The 24,999-nt window shown below is 39.7% G+C and overlaps 7 protein-coding genes across 7 annotated transcripts; 4 read left to right on the top strand and 3 right to left on the bottom strand.

The window, feature by feature from the left end:
* Positions 1–176: 176 nt before the first annotated feature.
* Positions 177–2,154, top strand: LOC115769512 (gram-negative bacteria-binding protein 2-like). The gene is made up of 4 exons (XM_030714347.1): positions 177–376; positions 454–1,137; positions 1,196–1,527; positions 1,884–2,154. The coding sequence occupies exons 1-4, from the start codon at positions 259–261 to the stop codon at positions 2,085–2,087; spliced, it is 1,338 nt and encodes a 445-aa protein (XP_030570207.1). The 5' UTR covers positions 177–258; the 3' UTR covers positions 2,088–2,154.
* On the bottom strand, positions 2,079–3,037 carry LOC115769514 (SAGA-associated factor 11 homolog). Its single transcript, XM_030714352.1, has one exon. The coding sequence runs from the start codon at positions 2,804–2,806 to the stop codon at positions 2,165–2,167; it is 642 nt and encodes a 213-aa protein (XP_030570212.1). The 5' UTR covers positions 2,807–3,037; the 3' UTR covers positions 2,079–2,164.
* Positions 3,038–3,665: 628 nt separating this feature from the next.
* LOC115769796 (TCF3 fusion partner homolog) lies at positions 3,666–4,220 on the top strand. Its single transcript, XM_030714764.1, has 2 exons — positions 3,666–3,830; positions 3,890–4,220. Exons 1-2 carry the CDS (start codon positions 3,730–3,732, stop codon positions 4,185–4,187), a joined length of 399 nt encoding a protein of 132 aa, XP_030570624.1. The 5' UTR covers positions 3,666–3,729; the 3' UTR covers positions 4,188–4,220.
* Positions 4,221–4,239: 19 nt separating this feature from the next.
* On the bottom strand, positions 4,240–5,150 carry LOC115769795 (charged multivesicular body protein 1b). The gene is made up of 3 exons (XM_030714763.1): positions 5,132–5,150; positions 5,010–5,050; positions 4,240–4,942 (listed from the first exon to the last, which is right to left on the bottom strand). Exons 2-3 carry the CDS (start codon positions 5,029–5,031, stop codon positions 4,353–4,355), a joined length of 612 nt encoding a protein of 203 aa, XP_030570623.1. The 5' UTR covers positions 5,032–5,050; positions 5,132–5,150; the 3' UTR covers positions 4,240–4,352.
* A 10,765-nt stretch (positions 5,151–15,915) lies between these two features.
* LOC115769561 (mediator of RNA polymerase II transcription subunit 1-like) lies at positions 15,916–19,487 on the top strand. Its single transcript, XM_030714413.1, has 3 exons — positions 15,916–16,039; positions 16,105–17,460; positions 17,538–19,487. Exons 1-3 carry the CDS (start codon positions 16,006–16,008, stop codon positions 19,355–19,357), a joined length of 3,210 nt encoding a protein of 1,069 aa, XP_030570273.1. The 5' UTR covers positions 15,916–16,005; the 3' UTR covers positions 19,358–19,487.
* A 54-nt stretch (positions 19,488–19,541) lies between these two features.
* LOC115769562 (mediator of RNA polymerase II transcription subunit 1-like) lies at positions 19,542–21,465 on the top strand. Its single transcript, XM_030714414.1, has one exon. The coding sequence runs from the start codon at positions 20,035–20,037 to the stop codon at positions 21,280–21,282; it is 1,248 nt and encodes a 415-aa protein (XP_030570274.1). The 5' UTR covers positions 19,542–20,034; the 3' UTR covers positions 21,283–21,465.
* A 97-nt stretch (positions 21,466–21,562) lies between these two features.
* LOC115769792 (adenylosuccinate lyase) lies at positions 21,563–23,586 on the bottom strand. Its single transcript, XM_030714760.1, has one exon. The coding sequence runs from the start codon at positions 23,513–23,515 to the stop codon at positions 22,070–22,072; it is 1,446 nt and encodes a 481-aa protein (XP_030570620.1). The 5' UTR covers positions 23,516–23,586; the 3' UTR covers positions 21,563–22,069.
* Between the last annotated feature and the right edge of the window lie 1,413 nt (positions 23,587–24,999).

Raw genomic sequence — 24,999 nt, 5'->3', positions numbered from 1 at the left:
CGGTCTTAAGAGCTTTACCTTTTAACTGAATGACGTGTACTCCGCTGAGTTTAGTATCAATATACCCCGGAGTACCATTATAGTGGGTATATAAATATTATAGTATATTACTTCTGCTTTCATTATATGCTTTCTGTCACAGTTGCCAGTCGTCGCTTACAAAGAGTGGTTTACTGATCAATTTAAACAGCAAAAAGAAAAAAAGCCAATAATAACAATAACTCGACACATCTCTTGATAATATTTTTTATTTGTAAAATGCAATTTACGTGTTTTCTGTATCTAATGAGTTGCTTTTTTGCACTTGTGTGCGCCTGTGAAAAAAACGATATAGAAGTGATAGTTAAAGGCAAAGAAGTCGAGATTACCGTACACGGTATTAAATATAAAAGCTAAAATAAATGATGTTCAAAATGTTATTTAATATTTATTTCTCGCTTTGCACTTTCGCAGATGATCCCGAACTCAAAACATTTTTCTTTTCAACTGACATTGGCGAGGAGTGCACTCCAGACTATACATTTGTCCATAAACATGACGCGAATGGTACATTTGTTTATAAGATAGATACAAACAAAGAACTCCAGAAGGACGATACGCTACGAATATTCGGGATTTTTGAAACTAAAGATAAAATAATATCGAATACATACGATTTAATCATTGATGAGTCTGGGAGAGGAGTCAAGCAAGACCTTCCACAAAGATCCGATTGCGTCAAATCTGAGACGATAGTGAATTTCGAAGAGCAACCCTGCAGTCAAGTTCTTATATTTAAGGAAGATTTTGATGATCAGAGTCTTTCCGGTTGGACCTATGAAATACGCTCACGAGTCTTAGACCCAGTACCCGATCAGGAATTTGTGGCTTATATGAAGAATACTAACCTAAATAATGGTCTTCTGCATTTATATGCAAATTGGGTTAATGATACTCATTTTAAAATTGCTGAAGGTTGCACAAGCAAACATAATGGGGACATAAATAAAGTAATGCGTCAATGTGGACCACTAAAACTAAAGGGAGGTGTATCAATACCTCCTGTGCATTCAGCAAAACTGCATAGCTCTTTTACCTTTAAATATGGACGGGTGGAAATAAGAGCTAGGATGCCCATCGGCGACTGGCTATTTCCCTGTGAGTTAAATCTAAACGATATAATGTTCATTTGGTTTAGTCATAATTTATATTTTAGATCTACTCCTGCAGCCTGCGAACACTCACAGTGAAGATAATTACGTCAATCATTTGCGCATCGCCTATGCACGAGGCAACAAAAAGTTACAAGATCAAAATTCCCTGCCAATCGGTGGAAATGTGCTTTTTGGAAGTGCTGTCATTTGGTCCCAAGAAGGAGCCAGGGAGCATATGACCATCAAACGAAATTTGTTCGATAGGCAATTTGGCGATATGTTTCACATTTATACTTTAATTTGGCACAAGGACCGAATTATTTTTAAGGTGGACGGATTAAAGTACGGAACAATAACGCATCCCGATGTGCTTCGGACGTTCGACTTAAACGAGGTAAGCATAGTCTTGTCCAACCACGCCATTATTTTCTTAGGCCCTCGCTAGTATTTCTGAATATATAATTTTTAAGACACGCATAAAAAAAAAATAATTGGAAGTAATGATCGTACCGGATGTTTGTGTTTGGGCCTTTACCAAATTCAACTAATTTCTTTATTTCTCGTATCTGAAATGCCATACATACATACATACTAACCATACAACATATGTTGTACTGGTGCTACGTACCCAAAAATTTATGTATACAATTTTAATACTGACATCTGTGTACCACAGTTGACGTCTTCTAATGTATCATTGTTCTTCTTTTAATAAGAAACAACTTCCATTTATTCATAACTTCTCTTTAGTGTTTTTTAGTGTTGGGTCTGACTGCAGGTGGAGGTCTCAACTTCCCACATGATTACTTGATGCCAGAGCAGGTAACATTCATGAATGGAGCAGTAAAGGCTACGGAACTTTTTACTGAACAAGCGGTTAGGGAATCCTGGAAACAGCCCAATCTGGTTATTGACTATGTACACGTTTACACAACTCATGTAAATGAAGAATAACTAGGAAGTATACTTATACGATGCATTCCATATATTAGGCAATAAAGAAAGGCTTAATAGAAACCAACGATATCACGTTAAAATGTTTTTCCATTGTTCTTTTTGGATCCGTTGTTGCGTGAGTTCTGTGTTGACTTCTTTTTGCGCTTATCTGATGACCAGTCCACATCATCTTCGTCATCGGTACCGCCTGTATTGCCCGACTGTAAATATGTTGAAGTAGAGGTGGAGCTTGCGCTGGTGCCCTCCTTGGTTGCCAATCGTCGACTGGCAATGCGAGATGAAATGCGCCCCATCCCCATGCATTTCTCCAAGTGTGGTGCAAATCTGGTCGCCGCCACTAGTCTGTCACAATTTGGGCAGGTGCAGTCCATCGGCTTCTTGGCTGTTGATATGCCAAAAATGTCCAAATTTGGCATCTCACAAATTCGGTACGCAGACTCTGCATTTTCTTCGCCGACACCATCAAGTGCTGTCAGATTGCCGGTCTTACGCAAATGATGAATTTCTATAAAAATGCCGGCTACCACATCATCGAGTAGCCCCTGGAACAAATAGTTTGCAGCATCGTCCAATCCTTTTGGTTCCTTGATTAACTCTCGAAAATTGTGTAAAATGGCTGATGCTGTAGTGTGCCCCTGGGCCATTGTGGGCATTTGAGATGCAGTTCCGGTCGATGAACTCATTAGATGCAATTGGTTTGCATTTGAATTAGCCATATAACACTTGAAATAATTTTCTTTTTTTTTTTTTTTTTTTTTTTTTTGATTTGGTGAAGACAGTTGCGAGAACTGTCTATGGGGTTGGTCGTCGCAAAGTAATGCGGCAGATGACCAGATACGTTGTGGCTAGGACAGCACGAGGCAGTCCTGTGTGTAGTCAGTTGTTTGTGTTGGTTCAGTAAAAATAATTTTCTTGCTTTGTAATTTTTCTTAAATTGCAGCCGGTTTACAACTTGTTCAGAGTTACCATGCTTAAAAAAAATTAAACGTAATCTAGATATTTGATGCTTATCGATATTTTTATTAACTGATTTGAATCGATATTTTATTTAATTTGTTATAAATTTTACATTTACGTTCTGTTTAGAATATCTTTCAAAAATATATTTTTAGCGTGTCGGACGAAACACCGATTAGGTTTATATTTTGAGAATATTTTGAAATTATTCTAAAAAAGAGATTTCTGCCGTAGAAAAATGTGAGAGTCAGAATAGAGTATAAGCCGTAGCTCACATACGCGTATATTATTTGCCAATACATACAAGCATAAAGGAAAAAAGTTCAATCGTAAAATATGTATCAATGAAGATTGCAATATTTTCAACAATTACATTTCTCAATTACAGCTTCTGCCTTACAACGTAGTCAGTTTAATTTTAGAATTTTCGTATTTTATAAAATTTTATGATGCAATAATTTCAAAGTAAATAAAATGAGATTTTGCACAGTGCAGTGCTTGGTGTTTTTTAGCGGTAACATCATCAATCGAATATATATCGCATTCCCAAAAACATCGGATATATTATGTATTCGTTTTCAGAACATCGATGATGTGTAAAATCGACGTCTCGCAAGTTGCAACTCTGCCATTCCCGAATCACCACAATTTAATAGATATATTTTAACATGTTTGGGATAAAATGACGCTACATAAAAAACAAGAACTATACAAATCGCTTGTGGAGAAAATATTCAGCAGGTGCCAGCAAATACAAGCGGAAAATGAACGATGCGTTATGAGGTAAGCACAAGGAACGCGAAATTCTCATTCAGATCTAAAGGCGGCGCTATCAATTGCAGAGTAAATGGAATTAAGAAGATATTACGTCGGCGTACACACGATTTGGTGTTACTAAAGAAAAAACTTGACAAACATGGTGATGATTGGCGTTCAATACCAATGATAGGGCCACAGCCAAAGGGAAAACCCGAGCAAAAACGTCGCGGACCAAAACCTAAGAGCAAACAGACAATGACAGATGCAACATCGGAAGCAACATGCAAGCCCAGAAAACAGCGCGTGAAAAAACAAACATCAGATGCCAATGCAACCACAGCTCACCATACGGTACAACATCAACAATTATCTACGGTATAAAGTTATTCAAAATACATGCAACTTTTAAATATATGTAGGCATTTTTTAGGAGGCTGAGTTGGTATTTAATTACATCAATTTTGGAATACTTATAGAAATAAAAACAAATTCCGGGGATTATCGTTGGATTGAAAGAAATGTTTAGGGAATGGCACCCATAACAATCTATTCAGCTTGTCGCAAACGTGCCAGGCGCTGTGTTAGCTCATCCTGTTCCTGTGAGACTTGCGTGGAGGCGCCAATGGTAGAACTTTGTACACCGCTGGGTAGCTCCATGTTCAGCTCGAGACCGGCTTCATCGGCAACTTGTTGCAAGAGATTGTCAACATCTCCTTGTGGCACTGATGTGGTCACCGTATCAGACATAGTGCCTTCCATCACTGAGCTTTGTACATCCAAATCTTCAAACTGCGATTCGAATTTTTCCATTAGCGATGAGATTTTTTCCAGATTCATGCCCTTCATTGCAGCATCCATGGCTTTAACCACACCGGCCATAGAGCCGGTGACTTTGCGTGTTGTCAATGCCGACTGAACTCGACTGGCAACTGCATCCACACGCGCACTCATGCGAAGGTAATTCACGGCTTGATTCTTTTGTCGAATAGCATTCTCGGCATGAATGCGAGCTACATCCATATTACCCTTTTGAATAGCTTTTTTAGCCTTTGCCTTTTCTAGTTTTTCTTCTTTCTCGCATTTCTTTGAATTGCGTTCCAGCTCTTTTACAGCAAACTTTAAATTGAAAAGGTGTTCTATAGAAGAGTAGGGTGTGTTATTTTTGTTTGGCGATTGGGAAATGGCGTCATTGATATTACTTACTTTCCATTGAAGATGTAGACATGTCGTTACCCAGTTTGAAGCTGTTGTTGTTGATGCCAGGGATTAAAATGTTTTAATTTATAGAATTTGGCAGTTTTCTTGTTAGATTTGCTCGGTTTTACCTATTTGTAATTTTCTTATTATACGCATGAATCACTTGTTTTTAACCAGCCAGCTGCTTTAGGGCTGGAAAACCATTGATTGTATTATCGATAACATGACGTATTTCGGGTTTTAACAACCATCGAGTAATTTGAATTAGGACTATCGATGTTTTCCCAGCTTTAACACTTATTGAGGAAGAAAAAGCGAAAAATAAAATAATTTTAAGGGGAATGTAGCAATTTTCTATTAGAAATGATTTTTTTAGCGGTGCTGTTGAGTAAAGCTTTAGAATGCAGCATCAAAATATTTCTTGTTTTTTTACGATGGTTAATCGAGATTTCTATCGATGTTGTGAAACATGTGAAAGTATCATAACTATAAACATCTGATATATATGATATATGTATATACGAAGGCAAGCGGTAACTTTAAATATGAAATTTATTTTTATATAAGAAAATTATATTTAGAATTTAAACATGGCGAAATGTCGGAAAGAGTACCTAAAATTAAAATTTTAAAATGTGACATTTCTTAGGCCAGTGGAGAAAGGCTATTATTGTCATAAGGTATCATCTTCCAGTTTCCACAAGAAAGCACTCTCTTAAGTTGGCAGAGCCTAGCTTAACGGCGCTTTTACGTATGTATATATTAATATGTATACATTGAAACATTGCAACTCAAATAATATTTGATAAACAAGCGTGTATTTGCCATGCTGTGTTGTCTAGTTTTGTTGAATACTTTTTATGAAACCTTCACCATAACTTCTAGATTGTAGGTCAAATATTACAAAACCCTGTGTTTGAATGGACAAAAATAAGTTTCTGTTTGAGTTATATAGTTCTTATATTTATTAAAAATCATGATTATTTTTTAAAAATATAGTGGATAAAAGTGTTATATTCAGTGGACTTGATGTGCCTGCTGCGCCGGCATTCATAGCTAAGAATAGAAATTTGCAGTTGCAGCAATGGCTTTGCCTTCTTAAATCGTTTTGTTTTTCTTTCTTTTTTCCTTTTATGTTTAGTTTTTACTTAAAATTTTCCTATTTTAAAAAGCTTCTTTATATATATATACCATACCTGTCATGTCATACAAATAAAATATATTAAGAAAACATATACATATTTTGTTGATTTTTTTGGTTTTTTTACTGTTGATTATGATATTGTTGGAGATTTTATTATTGCTGTCATTGAATACGATTTTGTACCTACTGTTGTTGTTTCTAATTATAATGTTGTTCTGTTTATGTTGTTTTTAGTTCCGCTCTTTTAAGCTTATTAGCACATTTGAAGTTTCACAATTTTTTGCGACAACGCACCATGTCGCGCTCATACTCCAGGTCATATATTTTGCAAGTTTGAATACTCAGTTTCAAATAATGTCGTCTATTTTTTTGCAACGTGAACCTAATTAAATATCTCTACAAAATTTTATTCTATTATTTCGGGGTCTAATGTTGAGCTACCTTATAGTAAATTCTAAAGTAAATTATCGCCTCTACAAATTGTTCATTGAGAACTTCTGTTACTGAAATCAGATGTTTGGGTTAATTTTTACCATCAATTTGTATGTGGCTGCATCGGGGCTGCTGTACAATTTTTCTTGTTTTTCTTATTACTTGTCAGTTTGACTTTCGAGGGGCAGCATCGGCCAGCCAGTACTCACCTTATGGGTGAGTATCAGTACTCACCTTATGGGTGAGTATCAGTACTCACCTTATGGGTGAGTATCAGTACTCACCTTATGGGTGAGTATCAGTACTCACCTTATGGGTGAGTATCAGTACTCACCTTATGGGTGAGTATACCCGTGACCGCCGTCACGAAAACTACACCATCTGCACATCACTGCAGCTGACACTAAAACGTAAACAAAGTTTTTTTTTTTGGGTTTATATATTTGTTTTTAATATATTTTATTATTAACAATAATTTTATTATTAACAATAATATTACTACTTAACATTGGCAGCTTAAGCTAGTTATATGTGAGGGAAAAACATTTAGCAAGACTTACTGCTATTCAGGCTAAGTTGTACAAAGTTAAGGGTAAAATGGGAAAAATGTTTAATTTTGTTGATTATACTAATGGGTTTTGGCTTATAGAATCCTGTCAGGTAGAACCTGTGGGTATCTGAAAAAAGGTCAGTGGCAAAACATTTTAAACAAAATAATAATAATAATAATAACGAAATTTATTAACCAAAATCGGTGGCCTTGTTGTTGTTGAGCTCATTATTTACATATTACCACCTACCCAAGCCCAGTACATTATTTTTTCATTAGGTGTGTATAATTTTCGCTTTCTTAAAATTATGACAAATGAATATTTTGTATTATTAGGTTTTTATTACAAAGCAAACATCTTCATTAAATTTATAAAACAAAAACCACAAACATTGCCAAAGGATTTTGCCTGTTGCTGCTAGAAACAACACGATTATATGTTGAAAGTTTTCTGGACTAATGTGGAACAAAATACCCACATATGTATATACATATATAATTGTAAATGTAGCTTGTAGTTATTTTAAATCGCTTAACTACCTTACACTTCCTAAAGAGCTCTCTGGGTAGGTAAGGGGCGATAGGAGGGGGTATTTTAATGTATACTTAATTCTCTTTTCAGACGAGATGTATATTATATATTTAATATATATTTTTTATTTTTTGACGAATTTCGTGAAACACGATTTACCTAATACTTTCTCATTTTGAATTAATTGTTTAGCTTTAACACAATTTTTAATATTCTGCCGCCTAATACATCCTCAATACATTTAAAACTTACTTTATTGTAGTATGCGCATATATCTAGGGTACACTCTACCAAGAACTCAGCATAAATATAACAGCAACACTTTGTTGCATTACATAAACAAAACCAATTCAAGTGGGCGTGAAATATGATCACCCATTTATGAACAAACCTACACAAACAAATGTCCACTGTAGCATGCGTACATATGTATATACATACATATGAATCGCGTGCATCATAAGTTAAGGAACAGCCCCCGCAATTGCGACACTGCATACTTTGTATCAGCGCGCAATAGCTGCAATGGTCAGCGGTGGTAACCGGACACTTTTGTTTTGCTGCAAGAGTTTCCGCTATTGCCTAAGATTTTGCTGAGTCGGCTTGCCGACCATGACATTGTGGCGTGATGCGAGTTTTGGCTTAGCTTAAGTAAAACTTTCTGTGCATTAAGTTTTCAGTTTTGTATTTGACGTTTAAGAATAAACTTGCACTACTCCGGCACGCTGCCGTAAATATCATTTGTTATATTTTACAAAACATTGCTGAGCCACAAGGCCAGTAATTAGCAAAGAGAGTAAAGTCAAACTCTCCACCATAATCGTCCTAAATATCACTGGACTAGGCATCACTGGACGAGAGACGGATCAACTATCGCCTCATTGGACCAGCAGATTGATTTAATTTGTATACATAAGTGCGCGCATGACTCTCTCTGACTCTCTTGCTGTATATAATAAGCCTAAAAACCATGTATGTAAAACGGCTGCTCACTGCTTCACGGTGGACAGCTCTAACTCCAGGATGCATTGAATAAATAACCATCAGAGAAGACTGACGTCTTCTCGTCATAGGAATCAACGAACTGTTATTTAAAATGGGAACTATTATATGGTGACCGTGACAGGACCATATTTCACCGGGCTGCAAAAAAAAAAAAAAAAAACTGAACAACAACACTAGCAACAGCAGTCAGAGCAACAACAACAACATAAAAGCCGAGACTTAAACAACTATAATTATTGATGAGGAGGCAACAACAACAAGCAAAGGCGGAACAAAAATTAACAAAAAAAAGCTGAGTGTTATGGGTCGCGGTGGCCGGGTTAAAAAATTGAATAAAAAAATTGCTCACATTAAGTGGCAATTATATTCACCCAAGGCCAACACACCGTGGAAGGCAACAGCAAGGCTACAGGCCATGCTTGACTTTTATCAGCAACAGCTGAAACAGATAAAAGAAAACCCTACACCACATACTCACTCAGTGAATATCAAAAATATTAAAGTTGTTAATGACAAAACTATAACCACACCATTTGAAATTTTAAAATGAAAAAAAAAAAAAAAAATAATAAGTTTTCAGTTCAGTCAGTTTAATCAGAAATAAAAAAAAAAAAAAAAAACAAATTGAATCAAATTAAAGCCATAGGCAGGAAAAATGTTCTATTTATGAATAGTAATGCAATAAGTAAGTTTTCCGAAGATTTTCTAATTGAATCAAATCATAATTCTGAACAGAACTCCAAAATGGGATTATTAGACGTTGTCAGTGGATTCCACTGCTAACGTTATAAATAAAGTTGAATCAAACAACACAGATTTAGAATTAACAAATATATTACTGGTAATCATAGTTGTTATAATGTGTGCAAATTGTTTTTATAAAATATATAAACTGCATAACAAATGCCTAAAGAAAAGATTCATGAGCCGAGCAAATGACTTGGACAAAATTTATATTTGCACAGCACAAACAACAATGATTAATCATAATTGACAATATCATAATAACTATAAGATACCAATTAAACAAAATAAATAAAAAAAAAAAATAAATAATAATGAAAAATAAATATGATGAATAGTAAGAATATCCCAGAATAATCTTGAAAAACAAAGTAGCTTGTCAATATTATGGAATGGCCAGAACTATCTGAGCGGATCCAAAATATTAAAACGACATTTGTAAAAGCGTATAAATGTCTAACACAAAATAGACAAACGCATATAGATACAGTTAATAGGCACTCCATAACATTGATCGACAGCTTTAACGAAGCTCGATTATTGATATATCAACATAAAGATGTATTAACCAATGAACATTGGTCAGAAACGTCAAGGTTGCTAATAAGACTGAGAAATAATATACAAACAGTTAAAGACAAGCATAATTTAAATTTAATACTACCTTCTATTTTGAATACACCTGCAAAGTTGGAACTCGGTGAAAACCTTGGAGCTCGGACTGAGGATATTCAATTAGAAGAAGAAGATTTAACAAATCTAACAATCCCTGCTGTTATCACACTTTTATTCCAAAGATATTTTATCCGAAAGTGAAGAAAGTGCTGATAATAGCCGTATAATGGTTGACACAGCCGCTGCCGAGAGGGCATATATTAGGGAAATTGCACAAGCAGTCCCAGAATTTGACGGAAAGAAAACCCGTCTTGAAAAATTCTTAACGACATTAAGACTTGTCGGTGAAACACCCGCCAACATAAAGGCAAAAATGGACACTTTAACGCTGAAAGGCAAAACAGCCACTCAGTTCACAACTGAACTAGAAAATCTGCGACAGCTTCTTGAAGCTGCTTATATTGACCAAGGCATACCTTCTGAAAATGCTGACACGCTCAGCACTACAGAAGCCGTTAACACAATGATTAGTAAAACTAGTCACGAAAGTGTTAAAACCGTTATGGAGTCTGGTATTTTCACTACCATGGATGCTGCCGTTAGTGCATACATCCGTACTAGTACAAGACTTGCTGGTAGTGTGAATACAGTGATGTACTCTAAAAGAGGGAATAACAACTACCGCGGTAGTAACAATCGTGGTAACTATCGTGGTAGAGGCAATGGTAACCACCAAAACAGAGGAAATAATAACTACGGTAATCAAAACAACAATTACCGTAGAGGCCGAGGAAATGGAAACAACAATTCCAACCGAGGCCGAAACAACCAAAATAATAATAATACAAACAATGTTAGAGTAACCCAGAACAATCAGGGAAACTCTCAACAACCCTCAGATATTCAGCAGTAGGAAATTATGCTGTTCATACCATCAATCTTAGTTTGAATATATTTTTAAGCTTTTTCAATGTGAAGACAAATAAAAAACTTGTATTTTTAATAGATACTGGTGCAGACATATCTCTGTTAAAGGAAAATTCTGATATCTTTCATGATATCCAAATAAATAAGAAGATCAATATTCAAGGCATAGGCCAAGACATAATACAGTCCAAAGGACTGATTTCAATAGAGATACAGACAAGTAAATACATAATTCCACACGATTTTCACTTAGTAGATTTGCATTTCGCAATACCTTGTGATGGAATAATAGGCATTGACTTCATTAAGAAATTCAATTGCCAGTTAGATTTCAAACCAAATGAAGATTGGCTCATAATGAGACCAAATAATCTAAATTTCCCAATTTATGTTCCAATAACATACATTTCTGGTAATAATTCCATTGTTCTACCAGCAAGATCCCAAGTAGTCAGAAAAATTCACCTATCATCAGATGAAAATAGTGTACTAATTCCAAGCCAGGAAATTAAAGAAGGCATTTATGTTGCAAACACAGTTGCAACAACCAAAAATGCATTTGTCCGATTACTGAATACGACCAGTACCGATCAAGTAGTAGTATTCAAAATTTGTCATATGAACCACTTTCGAACTACGACATAGTTCAAAACAATCCGGAAAATAGAGAAAAAACTGTCTTATCTCAATTAGCTAAAAATTTTCCACCACAATTCAAAAACGAATTGACTAACTTATGCACCCAGTTTAGTGACGTATTCGGACTCGAAACCGAATCGATTGTAGTGCGTATATGCCCGTACAGAATACCCTGTATTCAAATATAAAGTATGCAGCACTTTGTTGCATACAATAACAATAATAACGTAAACAAGCCCAGAGCCAGCTTATGTATTGGCTCGGTCTCAGATTACGCAGCGCGGTTCACTAGCCTCACTAGCTGGCCGTTTATGCTTACGCTGCAGATCCCACGCTCCGTCTGAGCGCATTCCGTGAGCAATATATATGCTCACTAATACACGCATATGCGAGCTACTCAATCTCCCTTTCTTTGTAGCTGTTAACCAATAACAGCATAAGTATATGCATGTATCCATAGGTTAAGCGCAATATTTTAGTTTGAATAAAAACATTTCTAAAAACTCAAGTCAACCAGCACTAACGTGCTTTTGTTAAAAACATTATCAACTCAAATATTACAATTGGTTTCTAAAAACAGACTATTAAAAAAGTGTCATCAATAAAAGATGACATAAATAAACTCAATTCCAATGCCTTGAAAATGCGCGACTTTGAGAATCAGTTTGAGCAGCAAAGAAAATCAATTGCCTAAAAGGACCAAAATATGTCCAAAATCAAAAACGAAATTAACATTTGTGCCAAGAAACTAAGAAGCTGCAAAGAGAAGCTCGTTGACAGTGACTGCACCGACTTTGCTGATGCTTCGGGTATTCATAAGATTAATGCAAAACAATTTAAAAGCAATTATTTTTATATTGTTTTTTTTTTTTTTTAATGGCAAATATAATTATCATAAGGTGTCCAAAATGGATGCTATTTTTCAGAATGACCGCATCTCGTTGAAGACAGTCAAAATGCTTATATGCCCCAAAAGCAATGGAAAATAAAATAAAAAACAAATATGTATAGCGTTCATTATCAAAAAAAAAAAAAATAAATTGAATTACATTAAGTTTATTAATTAATTCAGATACTGTAATCCAAACAAAACTCCAGAAAAGAAGCGTACAAAAATATTAAATTTGACGCATATCATACAAATTCAAATGAAATAGAATTCGATATTATAAAAAGCTCCACTATTTACTTCTATATAAAGGTGGATCATACAAATTCAAATGAAATAGAATTCGATATTATTACGAACTCCACTTTTTACTTCTATATAAATATATAAATATAAAAATCTATGGCTTCCTTGAAGTTGCCTCCCAGTAGGCTGTTGTCTAGAGAAACCATACTAAAGGCCTTTTCTAGCTTTTTGAGATTCTAGCTCATCAATTGGACATGTGAAAAAATAGATAAAACAATAAGTTACATTATAATTATGTTCCATGTCCTAGCTACGTTTCCCAAAGTATTTGAAAAAATACTATTAAAAGGAATGTTACAATAAAGAAATCCAAGAAATAATCAAAACTATAGAAACGCAAAATATGAAAATTGAATCAATAGAGCATTTATGTATATAGATTTAGACTAATTTATTTTTAATTAAGCTAGCAATATTAAGCAAAGAAGAGTTTCAATTAAATCACCTATAAAGGTTATTTAAGGGTTCAATCATAATTGAATATACCAATTGCACAATAAAGATCAACGATCATTAGTATGACGACTCTACAACCATGATGGATGATAGAGAATGTGAGAATTAACATAACTACGGAACGAATCAATCTACATAAACTCAATTTACAAAATGGCAACCACCAACAAAAACTACGGAAAATGGAAGAGGACTCGTAGTCGCACCTGGCATCGATCTATTCGCTGATATTACTATCAGCAATAGTATACTGGCACAAAAGAAGACAAATAATCTACGCGCCAAGCGACGCAGGCTCTATTTGCGTTCAGGCCATTCCATCGGAGGGGGGAGGGGGTTAACACGCCATACCCAAAACCTCTTACGCCACCAACGAAGCCGCCCCGCTGATTTCAAAAGCCATAACATCTCCCATCCTTTGTTGAGACATATGTTACATATGGAACAAAGGATGTTCCGACCCGTATATATATATTACATACATACACATACAGTACATTCTGAGAGCCTCAGCACTTGACTTGGTAAATTGATACATGGTACTCTGTAATATAATAAAGACCCATTCATATTGTTAATCCTAAAAGCAGCGGACCTATTATTTATTAAATCCACAAAGGAACATATGCATATACATGTCTATGTTCAAGCACCACTATGTTGAGGACTCCCAGGATTTCAGAAAGGAAGATTGTATAACACGCGCGCTAAGCATAAAACCGAGGTTTCCTATATACATAATTAAGTCGACATTAATTTTATCTAGATTGTAAATTTGGTAGTTGTCCGTTGAGTTTCTCGTCTAAATGTACAATTTTCCGATTGCAAAACAAAGAATTTTGTAATCTTTTATGGAAAAAATTCGTGAGATATTTAATTAAATATATGTCTAAATGCTAAAATTTAGAAATTGTGTAGCATGCAACTATTTTAAATCGCTTAAACTACCTTACACTGCCTAAAGAGCTCTCTGGGTTTGTATGGGGCGATAGGAAAGGATATATTTTAATGTATATATGTATGCATGTGCACATTTCTCGTGCTGATATTTAATATTTAAGATTTTATGTTTGTTTGGGCAGTAGCAATATCTTTTGGCGCCGTTCGCTTCCTGCTCGCAGAAAACCGGAGGCTTTGATTTCTAACGATATATTGTGTATAGCCGGTTTTCTGCGAGCAGGAAGCGATACATATACATACATACATACAAATATATATATATATATATATATATTTTTTTTTGTTGAGGTTGCCTTTTATAAACATTATAGGAAATTTAATTTTATAGATTTAACTACTACCAGGCAATAGATTTAAGATTTTAAACAACTAGTTAAAGAAATATACAATTTTATAATTATGCTTCAGATCAGTTGATCAGCAGTAGGGCGGAATTTCGAGGCTATTTTCTGAAATTTTCTTGTGGCAATTGTTTTTCCTATGAATATCAACAAATATCCATAAACATATGTATGTATAACACAGAACTAAAGAAATTTATTTTTAACCGAAAAAAAAAAACAACGGATCGGGACCTTTATTCAGGCTTTCTGGCCTCTAGCTTTATCCTAGCGCAAGGAAGGGTCCCACGGAACGAACTCACTCGTTTAATTGCCATCGTTGTCTCGTCCGCTGCTCCTCTTTGGTCAGTCCTCCTGGGTCAGCGTCGGGGAAAATAAGCCGTGGATCGACGAACGTGTGTTTCCGGCCCGGAACCTTCCCCTGGTCGAAGCGGAGGCGTCGGTGTACGTTTAGGCGCTTTATTTCCTTTTTATATTTTATTGAGCGCATTGTAATGCACATTTTTGGCCCGGCAGAAATTTATGTATGTACATATGTATATATGTACTTATGTATATCTGTCATTCTTTTTGAATATTTGCACACATAAATTAATACTTGTAGTTGTACGGGTGCATTGAGTAATTTAATTCAATTCTGTTTAACCTCAATTTTTTGGTGGCCGTTCTCAAAATAAGGCACTCTCCTTATCTCCTTAAGCGGTGGCGACGGCGTAAGTTCAGGCACTTTCTTTCGTTTTTTTTTTCTTTGTTGAGCGCATTGTAATGCACATTTTTGGCCCGGCACACATTTATGTACATACATGTATGTATATATGCACGTAATTATTTTTGAATATTTGTACACATGAATTAATATTTGTAGTTTAACGGGTGCATTAAATAATTTAATTCTGTCTAATTTAAATTTTTTGGCGGCCGATCTCAAAATAAAGCACTCTCGCAAATTACAAGAGTACGTTTGCGCACCGCGCGACCGTCATTGTCCACAACCTACTTCAGACTTTTCTTTTGCCATGTGCAGCAAAGAGAATTATGCCCTAGACCCGGGAACGAGGCTATTTAAAGAAGAAGAATTTAAAAAATGGTGAAACATATTTTTTTAACCCCTTGGCTTAACCATATTATAAGCTGAAGTTCAAAAACAAATGAATGTAGACAACTTATAATTTAAAAATGTATTCAGCATTAACATTTATTTGGTTTTATGCTTAAAAACTTAAATAAATGAATTTTTAATTGAGTGATTGCGGCTCCGGAACCAAGTTCCAATATGACGCGCGTAAAAACATCGCAAGTTAAAATCGATAACAACGCAGAAACGAACTGGTTCGGTTCAGTAAAACAAGCCGGCTTGAATGACGGTTGTTCGTTCGCTGAAAGTAAAAATGGATGCCTAAAGTTTTTTTTTCTACTCCGTTAACAAATTTCATCTTGATCTTAATAAGGAAATAGCATTAAAATGAGTGGAGCCCATTCGAAAACCATTGGCGGAGGTATGTTATTAGATTGCTTATCTATGAAAATAATTTACGTTGAATTTTTATATTCATACCAACAGCCGGATATGGCAGCCACACAGCCGTGGTAATGCCCATACCTAGCATTGAAGAGAAAAACAAGCAAGTGCAGCAGGAGACGATGATGGAGAAGCTACGAGCCAAATACCGGAACAAGCCGAAAAGCTACGAGGACATCAAAAAGTCGGTGCGCATGTACTTCATAGAGAAGCATTATCCAATGGATCCCCTCTGCAAAGCAGCGCTGCAGTCGGCACTGGACAAACTGCAGCACTATATCAAAGTAACATCCCGGCACGGACTAGTAGAGCGTTTAGAGAGTCTGTCCCGCCAGCTGGGCCTAAAATTCATGGAGGATCAGCAAATGTTATTCATTTCCACGGACATGTTCTACGTAGAGATACTGTTGGATGCCAGTGGTAAACTCAGTGATGTCAAGGTACACCACGAGTGCAAAATTGAGCAGCAATCAAATTCCAGCGCCAGTTCCCGAGAGCTGCTCAACTGCCTCAAGGCGGGCGACTTTGCCGACTTCACGGTGCAGCTTGAGGGCCTATCCTCCATTTACCAGCTAAACGCGGAGCCTAAAGTCAAAAAGAAGGCCTTCGTGGCTTTGCAGGCCATGGAAACGGACATTTTCAATCTCTATCAGCAGCAGCTACAGCAGCAGATCAGTGGCAGCAGCGATAGCTACTACATTATGAATAAATCCTCGGTGGGCTTAGTCCTGCAGCGACGCGGTGGACATCCAATGAAGCTGACCTACTTCTGTCCGCCTCTGCACCTCATTGAGACGAAGACAAAAGGGGAAAAGGTGGCCGCTGCAACTGGAAGTGGAACTGCGAGCAGGGACTTTAGCATTGAGCAGGTGATGAAGAGTCCTAACGGACTAAGCGTGACTCTTAATCTCGAGGCCTCCTCCGCGAACAAGCTGCAAATCCTGCCGATTCTAAGCTTCACTAGCGAGTCGGGGCTGCCACTAGAGCAACCCGGCTATGCGCCGCTTACGCAGAACAACTCAATGCTGATGCCGGCTACCTATGTTCTGCGCCTTAGCAAACCCATGCCCGTTTGCGTTGAGTCTCTGCGTGCTTTGTCTCTGCCGGGCCTGTCGGGCCTTTCAAGCGAGGGAACGATGACTGTCATGAATCTGATCGTGCAAACGGCCTCCAGGCAGGTGATAAAGGGCACCCAGAAAGGCTTGTATGTTAATTTGCCAAAGGAGACACACTGCTACTTCTTCACGGACAACCGCCGACTGAAGGGCACTCTGATATCGTCGCTGCCATTCACGGAGCCTGCGCAGGTGCCTAAGATAATCGCGTTCCTTAAGAAACAGGCGCTCTTCTACACGCTTCTCTCCAGTTGCGTCAGGGAGCAGCAGAAGCAATACAACGGTAAGTATAAAACATATCATTAAAACTCGAGAGTTAAAAGAAATTGCGTATACAAAAACAATCTGAATTCGTTTTAGACATGGATAGCACTGTTATTTTGGAGGTCACTGCTGTTTCGCTCAATCAGATCACTGTGGAACTGCAGCATCCGTACGAGGAGTCGCTGGCCACTGTCGACTTTTTGCTTGAGGACGGCCAGGCGACCTGCACTATTTACTGCCTCAGCAACGACTACGAAGCGCTCTCTCAGAAGCTGACCCGAACAGTGCGTCAGGTTCTCTCCATACCGATGGTTATATACAAGTTGCTTAAGTGCTGGGATGAGGAGCATCAGCAAAAGTTGCATGGCGCTATCGCCCCAGGAGCCGGCAGCGGGACAGCAGGTGGTTTCAGTAGCGCTGGTGGAGGCGGGATTGGAGGTGGAGCGATGCACGGAGCAAGCAACTTCGGACAGTTTGCCATGGACACGGGTGCAGGCGAAGGCAGCAGTGGAGCTAGCGGCGGCTTCAATAGTGTTAGCAATCTCAAAATAGACTCCAAGGTACGATCCCTAGCAGATGCATTCGCTGCATCAACATCGGCGGCTGCGGCCATTGCTGGACTTATGAATTTGAAGCGGGAAACGGACCCTCAAGCTGCCGAAGGCAGTAATCCCAGCTCTGTGACAGCATCCAAGGCTACCGACAATGAGATCGCCGACAAGTACAAGAACATATGGAAGGACAAGACGCCCAACCTGAAGCATTGCGTCAGCATCACGCCCATTGCCGGCGATGGCAAGTCCCCTCTACAGCAGCAGGTGGATGTGCAGCGCACGGGAGGCATTGAGATCATACCACTGAATGCACCGGCCAGCGTGGGAGCCACGCCCAGCACAGAGTCCCCAGCCACCACAATCACCATAACGCCCATCACTGGAGTTAGCAAAGAGGGGAGCAAGGAGGCGAAAAAGCAAGTAATGAGTGGACCCGGAAGTGCCACTAAGCGGCCCCATGAGAGCAGCTCCTCTTTGTCTGCCTCCTCGAACTCGAGCAACAGTAGCAACAGCAGCTCCTCCAGCGACACGCAGAAGGAAAAGAAGCGCAAGAAGAAGCGAGATGACTCGCCCATGGGCCCTCCCGAGAAGGTATACTCACGCCAGAACTCGCCTGCGGGTGGTGGCATGGCGGATGCCACGGCAGGGAGCGGAGTTGTGCGCAAGTTCTCTTCGCCTTCAACTTCATCTTCCGGAACTGGAGCTGTTTTGGCCCTTATGTCCGGCCAGCCATCGGCGCGCCCCAGTCCGAAGCACTCGCCTGTCTACAGCAGTCCCAAGCACAACAGCAACAGTAACACCGCCTCGAACAGCCCGAAGTCGCCTTTCGGAACTCTCTCGCCCAAACATGGATCCTCCGGGAAGCCGAGCATGTCCACTCTGAAAAGTGCGACGGCGGCCACCAGCCTCAGCCTCAGTCCCAAGGCTGAAAAGTCAAATACAGCAGGTGCCGGGGGTGGTTCCCTTTCTCTGGCAAGTGCTGGCTCCGCCTTAAGCTCGAGTGCTAATCCTTCAATGATGCGGCCTGTGCCACCGCTGGCCAGCAGCAGCAGCCAGTTGCCCGCGGCCATAAAAAAGGACAAGCAAATCGCTAGCAGCTCACCATCTGGTCCCCCACCGGGGGTCGCAGCTGCGGTAGCCGCACTCAAGAGCTCCCAGCAGCAGCAGCAACTGAAGTCAACCGTGGCTAGTCTATCTCATCTGGCTGCGGGTGGGAATCTGAGCAGCTATGTGGCTCCAGCCGTGGCCGCCTTGGAGCTGAATGCACTGCGCAAGGGAATGGCGGGAGCGGGAGTGGGACCGGGATTGGGCGCAGCTGCGGGAGCGGTAGGTGCGGTAAGTCCGTTTTCAATTTATGAGTAGCTCTCGTTGTGTGCCCACCTCCGCCTCCAACTGCACCTCTAATCCAAAGTTGATTCCTTGTTTCTACTTTTGCATATAACAAAAATTTTTACTAAAACGTTGATTTGAATGCGAAATGTTAAATGAATTGTAATAATTAATTTATATAATTATTATTATAACTTATGACTGCTGTAGTTTCTGATTTGATTTACCGTATGTTCTGTTTGTAAATATATTTACTTGTATAGTCTATTTTCTAACTGCATCCGTTTTATTTGATCTTGTTATTCCTGTGATGGGTTCTATTTTGTTTGTGATCCCTAGTTTGATATCAAATAAGTATAATAAGTAGATCCTCTGAACATTGCACGATTTTGTTACTATTTCAAGCATTCAGATGATTCTTTTTCACGTGGAATGTGCTTTAAAACAACTCTTGGTTTATTTGACACCTTCTCTTTGCATTTCTTATAAAGGGCTTATGGAACCATTAATAAACTTTATACTAACGAGTTTCTCTTCTCTCCCGCTCTCTCTTGAACACTCGCTGCTCCGTTCGCATGACCCGGGATATGATTAACAATCGCCACTGTGCCACTTTTTGACACGTTCTGCCTTTGATTGCTTTAATTTGCTTTCTTGGTTCGTTTTTCATTTGTTTGTCTCCGCATACACTCACACACACGTACACTTACATGCACACCACCACGCGCTTCCTTTGTCAGGCTAGTTTGATGACGTCGACGGCAGCTTCGACGACAATCATCCAAACCACAACAACAACAGCAGCAACAACTCTAGCGGATTCATCGGGCACAGCAGTATCAGCAACATTAGCAGTGGAAACGGGAATGGGAACATCAAGTGCAACAATAACACAGCAGCAGCCGCAGGGACCAGCGCCACATAGTAGCGACAACTGCAGCTCCAGCTCCACTAGCAGCAGCTCCATTGCGGGAGCCGCCTCTGACCTCTCCACTGGGTACATGGTGAAGCCGAGCAGCCAAGAGGGCCTCAAACTGACCATCAATAAAACGGGCAGCGGAAAGAGAGAGAGCAAGGGGGTACCAACCGGCTCCTCGTCGTCGTCGTCCTCGACTAGCAGCAAGAAGCAGCACACGGGATTGAAGCCAGGCGTTAACAGCGGACCGGCTTCAAAGAAGGCGCTTTCATCAGCTTCAGGCACAGGGTCAAGCAGTTCCAGCAAACACCTTTTCCAAAAGGCCAATTCTTCCGGCAATCTAAGTAGCAAACTAGGCGGCTCCTCCACTTCAGGCGGTGGCTTGCCGTTGACCAAGAGCAATAGCACCAACTCCTTCCAGGAACAAAGTGTACCCAAGCGCCGACCCAGCATGTGCAGCCCGGGTAACACTAGTGGAGGCGGAGTGCAGCGCAAGTCATCGCTAACGGCATCTGGATCGGCGTCTGGCTCAGGACCAGGATTGGGGGCAGGAAGAATGTCACCAGCAGCGTTGACCGGGTCGATGTCACAGCCGCCACCGCGCTTCGATCATCACACGGACATGATGACCATTCTACAATACGCTTCGCCCACTATGGCAGCCAGTATGGAGGGCTTCATCAAGGGAATGCAAAACAAGTTTCAGATACCCAAATTGTCTCAGCGACCTAGTGGCAACAGCGGCGTAGCTGGACACACTGCTAGCCCATCAGAGCAGCCGTCAGCAACAGCATCTTCCTCCTCATCCGCATCGATATCTATAACCTCATCGCAGGAGCAACAACAGCTTAATGCAGACTTGAGTGCTCTGGCATCCAGCCTAACAGCTACGCCCAGTAGCAGCAGTGGAGCGCAGAATCCATCGACACCTCATTCCCCAGCTACAAGCGATATGCTACTCAACTTAAGCAGCAGTGAGGCAGTTGGTGCAGGTGCTGATGGCATCGACGAGGAGCTGCTCGCCAGCTTGGCAGGCGAATGACATTTCGAACTGCACCCGCCACTCTCAGCAATCCCAACTTAGTTCAATTGATGTGTTAAAGGCCTTCGGCTAAACAATGACGAGAAGCTGTTCGTTAATAGTGTAAGGTGTAAATATTAAATGGGTTTATAAAGCTGCTGCCTTAACTGAAAGAAATTCTGTATTAATTTAAATATATTACATCTATAAAATCAAATATAACTATGATAAAAGCAAACAATAATAATACGAAATTTTAATAGACAAAAAAATATATTTTCTTGTGTTTTGCACTTGGAAAATGTTGACAACAAATGTAGGTCTTATCTGATGCGGCTTACGAATCTAGGCGATGTTAACTGTTGGAGGCTTGTGGTTTTTAGCTCTCAATTACATTAGTACGTCAGACACGCGAAATAAATAAGAATCGCATTGGGGGTCCAGGGGTCAGAGAATTGCAGCGATAACCGCAATGAAGTGCTTCAGAAGTGTGGGGCGGTTGCATTCAAAAACACATGAAAATAATAAACAAGAAAAACAAATACCCTTTATACACACATCGTACGGATTTGCATATATGTGAGAAGACTGAAGCTCTCCGTTCTATTGACTGGACTGTTGATACGGATCAGGGATATAAATATACATACTTTATTGGCTTGGAGATGTCTTCTATATGTTCCACATTCCATGACAAAATAGATAACTTTGTACAGTAGTATTGGAATATGTACGTCGTAACAAAATGCGTAAATGTATTTAATAGCTTTGAGCTTATAAGATTACAAAAATGTTCGAACAATTATTTTTAGATATTTAGCTGTACATTCTGGACACTCTTGAGGGCGTCGCTGTAGCGGGCTAGCACGGGCGTCACCTCCTCGGCAATGAACTCACCCACCTGCTCGCTGGCACGGCCAGTAAAAGTGCGTGCATCCAGAATGTGGTCCAGTTGATCCAGAATAGGCGCAAAGTATGAGTCGTTGCGTACGCGCTCCACCAGATCGTTGTCTTTGCCAAGCTGCTTGACCTGAGCACCGGCCTCTTGGGAGAGAATACGTATCTTTTCGTGGCACACCTGGCGATCGCCACCGGCTTTTACCATTGCCATGATAATATTCTCCGTGGACATGAATGGTAGCTCCTGAGCAATGTGTCTCTCAATGACCTTCGGATATACCACCAGTCCTTGGGTAATATTAAGAAGCGTAAGCAGAGCCGCATCAGCAGACAAGAAGCCTTCCGACAACGTTAACCGCCTGTTAGCTGAGTCATCCAGAGTGCGCTCCAGCCACTGCGTGGCGTGCGTATTCGCCGCATTGCTGAACAATGTAATCAGATGGCGAGCCAGGGCACAGCAGCGTTCCGAACGCATCGGGTTGCGTTTATATGGCATCGCAGACGAGCCAATCTGTGTGCTCTCGAAAGGCTCTTCGATCTCCTTGCGCGAGGCGAGTATGCGCAAATCAGAGCACATTTTGTGTATGCTGCTTCCCAGGCTGGCCAGGGCACCCATCACCTCGACGTCCACTTTGCGTGTATATGTCTGCCCGGTGACGGCATAGGGCTTGCTAAAGCCTGCCAGCTTAGTGACCAGCGAGTCCAGCTGTTTCACCTTTTGGCTATCTCCATTAAAGAGCTCCATGAAAGAAGCCTGCGTACCGGTGGTTCCCTTTACGCCGCGAAAGCGCAGATCCTCGAGACAGCGACCCAAAGCACGTTCGTCCATTAGTAGGTCCTGAATCCACAGACAGGCGCGTTTACCAACTGTAGTCAGTTGCGCCGGCTGCAGATGCGTGAAGCCCAGTGTCGGGAGGGCTCTATAAGTCTCGGCAAACTGCTGAAGGCACCCCACAACTGTTGCCACGCGTGGCAATAGTAGCTGCAATGCATCGCGCAGCACAATGAGATCCGTGTTGTCGCCCACATAGCATGAAGTAGCACCCAGGTGAATGACTGGTGCTGCCGCCGGGCACTGCTTGGCAAAGACGTGCACGTGCGCCATAACATCGTGCCTCGTGAGACGCTCCTCGGCAGCCGCTGCCTCGAAATCAATGTCCTTAATGTGCAGCTCCATTTGTGCTATTTGTTCCTCGGTAATGTCTAACCCAAGCGTATGCTCTGCCCTTGCTAGCCAAACCCACAGCTGCCGCCAGGTCGAGAACTTGTTCTGATCACTGAACAGAAACTGCATCTCCTTGCTGGCATAGCGTGTGCTCAACGGCGACTTGTATCCCTCGTAGTTGCTTAACATTTTATTTCTTGATATTCTCCGGCTCACTCAGCGGTTGAACCACAAACCACAAATAAGGTTTTTCAACTGAACATGAAAAAAATACCACATGTTGCGCACTTGCATTTAAGTGTTACCAAAGCTAAGAACACACATTAAACATTAAATAATCGCTTTGTTCATCAATCTGATTCGATAGTTTAGTAACTCTATATCAATACCTCTGAAATTTATCGACCACAGTATATTGTGAATCAATTTGCGGACTTGACTGTATTTCTATTTCTGATTTTCTGTTACTGCTCTAAATTGTAGTAGTAATCAAAGAGCGGCTTTGGCTAAGAGCTGGAAAGAGAAAGATTGGAATGAAAGACGAATGCATGAGGGATCGCACGTCCTTGTCCAAATAGAAGGGCAAATGAATGTTTTTATACCCTTGCAGATGTTATTATAATTTGGTCGTGAAATGTTTAACGCATACAAGGAGACATCTCCGACCCCATAAAGTATATATATTCTTGATAAGCATCAATAGCCGAGTCGATATAGCCATGTCCGTCTGTCTGTTTCTATGCGAAATAGTCTGTCAGTTTTAAAGCTATCTTAATGAATTTTTGCAGAAGTCCCTATTTCTGTTCCACGCAGCACATATGACAAAAAAATCTGGATCGGACCATTATATCATATAGCTGCCATATGAACGATCGGTTGAAAATTAAGTTTTTGAATCAAACAACATTTGGTTTATCAACATATCTTGACCAAACTCGGTATTTATTAGTTCTACTATACTCCTTATATATGTATAAGCAAAATCCTACGGGAAAAGCACTATGAGCATTATGAAAAGGTTGGGTATGCAAGGGTATTAGATCTTCGGCGTACCGAAGATAGCCCTTCTTTCTCGTTTTTATTAAGGGTTCTTGGCCTGCAATTGGCACACGACATGAATGCACATATATGTATATAGAAACGTACACATACATATGTATATGATATATGAAACGCACAAATATAAATAATCTCACATTCCAGCAGACCAAAATGCTCACAAATGAGCTCGTATGTGAGCAGAAAACGAGTAGTATATATTTTAATCGCATAACATACGAGCGTTGCAGTGAGATCTTTGCGATAAAAATGCGTGTACAGTAGAGAGAATGGTGGGTTGTTTTTGTTTCATATATTTATTAATCCTACTCAGAGAGTGCAACATCGTTAAGAGAGAGAGAGAGAGAGAGAAAATGAGGCGGAATTCGGATACTGTTGTTTTTGTTGTTGTTTTCTACTCAGCCCCAAACTTTCTTAACAGACAGACGGGTGGAGTTGGATATATTTAACACACTTTTTCTTTAATACCAATTTACCCTTCCTTAATTTTCAAAAGTTCAATGACTGGATCCGATGAGATGCAAATTAATATTTATCTACACAACTTTGGGCCTTCTTTTTATCAAGATGCATTTAGCAAAATATGTGAAATATTTGTCCATATGGATTTTCAC

The sequence above is a fragment of the Drosophila novamexicana genome, unplaced genomic scaffold (assembly GCF_003285875.2).
Source record: "Drosophila novamexicana strain 15010-1031.04,08,12 unplaced genomic scaffold, DnovRS2.1 tig00004554-arrow-pilon, whole genome shotgun sequence".
Taxonomy (NCBI): domain Eukaryota; kingdom Metazoa; phylum Arthropoda; class Insecta; order Diptera; family Drosophilidae; genus Drosophila; species Drosophila novamexicana.
The sequence above is the reverse complement of the archived record's forward strand: the minus strand, read 5'-3'. Positions and strand labels throughout refer to the sequence as shown.

Excerpts from the sequence above, each read along its gene's own strand:
- LOC115769512 (XM_030714347.1), top strand. The coding sequence starts at position 259 with ATGCAATTTACGTGTTTTCTGTATCTAATGAGTTGCTTTTTTGCACTT. Across the intron at positions 1,138-1,195 it reads CGGCGACTGGCTATTTCCCT|ATCTACTCCTGCAGCCTGCG; the intron begins GTGAGTTAAATC and ends TTTATATTTTAG. Across the intron at positions 1,528-1,883 it reads GGACGTTCGACTTAAACGAG|TGTTTTTTAGTGTTGGGTCT; the intron begins GTAAGCATAGTC and ends ACTTCTCTTTAG.
- LOC115769514 (XM_030714352.1), bottom strand. The coding sequence starts at position 2,806 with ATGGCTAATTCAAATGCAAACCAATTGCATCTAATGAGTTCATCGACC.
- LOC115769796 (XM_030714764.1), top strand. The coding sequence starts at position 3,730 with ATGACGCTACATAAAAAACAAGAACTATACAAATCGCTTGTGGAGAAA. Across the intron at positions 3,831-3,889 it reads AATGAACGATGCGTTATGAG|AGTAAATGGAATTAAGAAGA; the intron begins GTAAGCACAAGG and ends TATCAATTGCAG.
- LOC115769795 (XM_030714763.1), bottom strand. The coding sequence starts at position 5,031 with ATGTCTACATCTTCAATGGAAA. Across the intron at positions 4,943-5,009 it reads GTCTACATCTTCAATGGAAA|AACACCTTTTCAATTTAAAG; the intron begins GTAAGTAATATC and ends ACTCTTCTATAG.
- LOC115769561 (XM_030714413.1), top strand. The coding sequence starts at position 16,006 with ATGAGTGGAGCCCATTCGAAAACCATTGGCGGAG. Across the intron at positions 16,040-16,104 it reads TTCGAAAACCATTGGCGGAG|CCGGATATGGCAGCCACACA; the intron begins GTATGTTATTAG and ends TCATACCAACAG. Across the intron at positions 17,461-17,537 it reads GCAGCAGAAGCAATACAACG|ACATGGATAGCACTGTTATT; the intron begins GTAAGTATAAAA and ends AATTCGTTTTAG.
- LOC115769562 (XM_030714414.1), top strand. The coding sequence starts at position 20,035 with ATGCACACCACCACGCGCTTCCTTTGTCAGGCTAGTTTGATGACGTCG.
- LOC115769792 (XM_030714760.1), bottom strand. The coding sequence starts at position 23,515 with ATGTTAAGCAACTACGAGGGATACAAGTCGCCGTTGAGCACACGCTAT.